The sequence below is a fragment of the Chaetura pelagica genome, unplaced genomic scaffold (assembly GCF_000747805.2).
Source record: "Chaetura pelagica isolate M959 unplaced genomic scaffold, ChaPel_1.0 scaffold488, whole genome shotgun sequence".
NCBI lineage: Eukaryota > Metazoa > Chordata > Aves > Apodiformes > Apodidae > Chaetura > Chaetura pelagica.
The window spans coordinates 440,937-446,221 of NW_009954235.1; the positions used below are offsets into that span (position 1 = coordinate 440,937).

General features: G+C 45.8%; 1 protein-coding gene across 1 annotated transcript in view; it reads left to right on the forward strand.

Moving 5' to 3' along the window:
• Nucleotides 1–363: 363 nt before the first annotated feature.
• The window catches only part of ATP8B1 (ATPase, aminophospholipid transporter, class I, type 8B, member 1), a 24,863-nt gene continuing 19,941 nt past the window's right edge, over nt 364–5,285 (forward strand). The window contains exons 1-2 of the mRNA XM_010003655.1: nt 364–544; nt 4,080–4,177. Of these exons, the coding sequence (XP_010001957.1) occupies nt 364–544; nt 4,080–4,177 (279 nt within the window). The remainder of the gene's footprint in view (nt 545–4,079; nt 4,178–5,285) is intronic.

Genomic DNA, 5,285 nt, shown 5'->3' on the forward strand with positions numbered 1-5,285 from the left:
ACCGTGGCCAAGCAGGCTCTGGCTCCTGTGGGAATGGTAGAATGGCCACTGGGATCAGGTGTTTGTGGGCTCCCCAGCTCCATATCCCATTCATGGTGTGCTGTGTCAGGAGCACAGGGTGTTCCTGGGCCTGTTGTGTGGCACATGTAATTACAGATAGCAGAACAGTAATGAAGGACTTGCTGGGAAAATAAACACCTCATGCCTTTGGTCTGTGCTTGAAAACCCAGCCCGTGCTCTATGCTCTTCCAGGGAAACTGGTTTCAAACGTGGGTTTTGGTGAACAGGATCAGCAGAGAACAGAACAGAGCCATGGTTGCCTGCCCTCGCTTCATTAACTCCTTGCCTTGTGCCACCAGCAGCATGACCTCGGAGCGAGACTCAGAGACCACCTTTGATGAGGATTCCCAGCCCAACGATGAAGTGATGCCCTACAGTGACGATGAGACGGAGGACGAGCTGGACAGCCGGCTGCCCGCGCCTGGGCTGGGGCCCAACCGGCTCCGCGGGGACGCTGAGCAGAGCGGGGAGGCGCCGAGAAAAGGTATGGACCTTGGGTGGCACGTTGTCCTGAACACTGAGGCTGAGCCATGCCTGTGTCTGATTCCTGTGCTTGTTTGCTCAGTAGGATTTGGAATGGCTTATTGGAATCTGTTGAGGAGTGTTTGATGGTAGTTCAGTTTAATAGATGTCAGGATGAGACTCAGCTTCATTCCAGCCAACTTCATTCCAGGCTGCACCCAGAGCTCTGTGGCACTGCTAGTTGTGTAAAGCTAACGATCTGCACTGACCTCCTCTCAATCAAGGCAGGCCCTGGCTGGACGCAGCCTGTGGTCCCAGCACCGCTCAGCAGAGCTGTGGATACTTGACTTCCCCGTCATCTGGAAATTGGAACCAGCATAAGCCAATTTGCTCTGCTTAGTCAGTAGGTAGCATATATTTCTGCTTTCTAGGTCTTGCACAGATTAGCTTTCTGCTTCAAGGCTAATTTTGTAGCCTCATGACTTTATCTGCAGTAGTTTCAGAATCAGAGAAAGGGTGAGCAGGAGTTCAGAGGAACCCATGGGGCGCAGCCTGTGTGCGGCTGCCAGCGCAGGAACCTCTCAGGCATGTTTCAGACATTCCTGTTCTTAACCTCTGTCCAAGGAAAGTCTGTAACTCCCCTAAATACCTATTTATCAGTGTTGCAATGTGTGTACTTTTTATTTAACCACTGCCTGTTTAATATATATAGATTTCCTGTTTGTGTGGCAATAGGGAACAGTTGATCACCTCTCATTTTATAACCACCTATTATGTGTTTTCCTTTTATAACCACCTATTACCTGTTTAGTTTTGGGTCTTTTGTGTGTTTTTTTTTTACAATGACTGAGGTAACAGAATCTATGGAATAAACAGTTTTCTTAGCCTCTCATCATCCATCATATTTTCTTGAGGTCCCATAATGACTGCTACTCTCTTCCCCTTACCTCCTGCTCTTTTTTTTTTCTGTCTCCAGTTATTTATCCTGTAGACACAATACACCAGCAACCACAAGTTTGCTTTGTGGCCTAGTATAAGCACAAGAAAAAAGGGAGAAACAAGTCTGAAACAAGATCTCCTACTCCTTCGATTTCTTTTCTGAAGTATACCATCCCTCATCCTGAGGAATTGGAGAGGATCTGAAAGCAGGAAGATGAGTTTTGGTTTTGCCCTCCAAAGAGCTGGTAGCTCCCACCAGTTCAGTTTAACCACAAGGCTCTGCTGTTAATGTTACCCAAATGATTATCCAAAATGTGGACTAGAGCTATGGAAATGGCAGAGCTCCTTTGAACTTCAAGCGAGGGCAAAAGCTGTCAGGAGGTCAGAGATGTTAAAATATTTCTCCTCTATCTTTTCAGCTTGCAATCAATACATGGAAATGAAAGTTGTCACCATAAAGATCCCAGGTGTCACAGAATCACAAGATCATTTGGGTTGGAAGGAACCTTAAAGATCATCTAGTCCCAACCCCGATGCCACAGGCAGGGACACCTCCCACCAGACCAGGTTGCTCCCACCTGTCCTTGAACGCTTTCAGGGATGGGGCATCCACAGCTTCTCCAGGCATAACAAATGAAAACTTGCTTTATGTGTTGGATGGGAAAAAAGAAAAAGGCTTTGTGCCTGCATTTGAGTTAGCCAGATGTTATCAGAGATGAATGCCTTCCAGCAGCCAGGAGCACCTCACGTGCTTCCCCAGGGCCCTGGCAGGGGTGTCCTCCCCACCCCACGCCTCTGCCTTCGGGAGTTTCACCCGCCCTGCTCTGCAGTGATGGATGTGCTCAGGTCATGAGAATCCCGTGAAAGGTGCACCCATTAAGGACAATTACTGGAAGTTAGAGAAAAGAGGGACATACTTGGCTGATGAGTCAGAAAGGCTGGATTTCAAAATGCTCTCTGCCCCATCCTTGCCAGGCTGGCAGAGCACTCCTGTGAGTTGGCTTAAGAACTGGCTGAATGAGGTCAGCAGGGAGTTCCTTTGATGTGGGCAGGGCCTGAACCCGTGGTGTGGGAGCAGGATTAATAGGGCTTTGGGTGATGTGGGCTTGAGGGCCGGAAAGGAATCTGAAGATCTTGGAGGGAAGGAGGTAGCCTGTGAAAGGGGGGGCATGGAAAAGAACCTGACAGCAGGAGGACAGTGGTCAGCCCAAAGCTCTGCATATCTGAGATGGATCTCATTTGGAGATGGACTTTGCAGGACCTGGGTTAACAACAGTGATGAAGGCTATTTACTAAAATAAGTAAAAGTTTGGGAGAATCGCATAAGAGAGAAGAAAGGCATAGAGAACAAGGACAGAGCTTGTAAAAAAACTGAGATAGCAAGAATGACAGAAAAACAGTCTGAGATGGTGGGAGGGTGGGAGTATTCCTAAACTTATCTTGGCATGGAAGGGATTAGAAAGGAAGATACTAACCACTAACAGCTATAGCCCTGAGCACTAGGTAGAAAACATTGAGTAACTAGACTTCACTAGCATACTAAAATACCCTCCCCCAGGCTAGGGGGACCCCAGCTAAGCAAAAGCCCCCAACTCCGTGAGTGTGTGTGGGGAAAGTTCCAAGCACTGTCTCTTGAAGTAGGAATTAGTTAACCACTCATGCATGTCATAAAGTACGTTCCATGTTTCTGTGGATAAGAGCAGCCCCTGTGCTTTGGGAAGCTGAGCTTGCAGTGTGGAACAGCACCCAGCACCCCTTGTGTGCAGACACGGGTTAAAGCAAATATCTTGAGCCCCTGTGTGTATCAGCTTATTGCACACTGGGTGACAGACCCCACTCTGGGGACAACAGCAGGAGCCTGAAGGTGGAGATAGAAGGTTTGTCAGCAAGTCCTCTGGAAACCTTTTCCTTAGGGAGGCTGCATGGCAAGTCAGGTTTTGAATGCTGAATATTGAAGGTGACAGAAGGAGGCAAGATTGCTCAGCTGCTTTGTCAGCAATTTTGTCAGCTGATGGTCCAAAACTTCAGAAGGCAATTGCAGACTTCACTTGATGAGTTTTGCTGTATTTTACTGCAAAATGCAGTTCATATTCCTGAGTTTTCAAGTGATCAAACAAAATGGATGGCTGAAGAAATAAAAAGAGCACAGCAAATGTTTACTTTTTGATGGTTGCAAACGTAAACCATTGCACAGTATGGTTATGTGAAATAATTGTTTCCTCAAGTCGGTTGGAGCTTTTCATTTCTAAAAAGACTAAGTATCCTGGCTGCCTAGTGCTTCACAAGTGTAACCAAATCAAGTCAAAAGAAGGGAAAAGGAGAGAATGTAGCATGAGTAAATGTTACTCTGATAGGCTTTCTGTTTCTTGAGCTTCTCAAGTGTTAATCACCCCTTCTTCCTACCTCAGAATATATCTTAATTGTTAATAAAAACAAATGGCCTGGAAACTTCTTGAAAACCCTTTTTTAGATGATGTACTAAAAGGCAGGTGCCAGTCTTGTTTCAACTGAAAATACCTTTAGAAGATGGAATCTGAGAGAAAGCCTGAAACTGTCAGATTTGTTCCCTCATGTTCAGAACCATCAGGTGCTGACCCATTTTGCCTTGTCTCTCCCAGACTACAGCTGGCAAGTTAAGGCAAATGATGAACACTTCTACCAGCAGCCCCAGTTCAAGAGAACAGTGTTTCTGTGCTTCAAAAAAAGCAAATATGCAGTAAGTTTTCTTCATCTCAATTATGTGCTAATGGTGCTTGTTGGGGTGAATACTTTCTTAGCCTCAATAAGATCTTTCCAACCACTAAGGGTTAGTGTAAAAGCTACAATTAATGCTTCCTTAGGATTGGTTTGGGTTTGTGAATGGAAAACCAAAGTATTGAGACTTGTTCAAGATGAGATAGAGGATTAGAAGCCAGGTTTCCTCAGTCTAGATTCCAAGGCAAATGTCCCCACAGGTGTGATCTTTCATATAAGAAGTCTCAGTGTAGTATTGGGCAATATCCTGATTCAGGTAGACTGGGACATCTTAAAATAGACATTTGGGGATCTCAGGTAATATAAACAGCATCTAAATCCACCAAGTTATTATAAAGGATGCATTTTTATCTCATGCATGAAGAAAAAGGGTTGATATTTTTTTTTTTTCCATGTTCTTAATTGTTTAACTTTTCAAAGTAATAAAGCTCCGGTGCTTTATATAGCTCTGGCTGTGAGTGTCAGAGGCTCAGCCTGTGGCATGACATGTGGACTGCCCAGTTTTATCTGTGATATGTTGTCTCATGTGGCTCCTTCTCTTGTCCCTGCTGAGGGCCCTGCCTTGCAGACCTGTGGCAGGTTGGGTTATCTCAAGCATGAGCGTGAGCATTTCATAGTTAAATGCTACGAGTGGAGCTAATCAAATGGAAACCCTTTGTGCTTGCCCTAGAGAGGGACTGGCACTCCTGAGAGTTAACCTTTACTCACTCTGACATTGTCCTTCATGAATAAGTCAAATGAATAGGTCTTTGTATCTGGATTCATTATTTGCAGCTTGATGCCTGAGTCCAGTTCTGTTCCTAACAGGGATAAGGTATATCTGGCAGATAATGCCAAAAGGCATTTCAGAACACTGCCCAGGAGGAGGAGAGCACTAAAGCTTCCTCCTCTCTTTGCTCCCCTGGCAGTGCCAAGTGCAGCCTCTCATTGACCTAAGAAGGGGCTGTAACCTCTCCATGGGGTGATTGTGCATTAGTAGTGTAGTCCTTGGTGTGGCTACACCTTCTGTCTGAGATGCTTTTGGGATGTTAACATCAGGGAAACAGACCTCTTGTTCCTGGTTTCAGCAG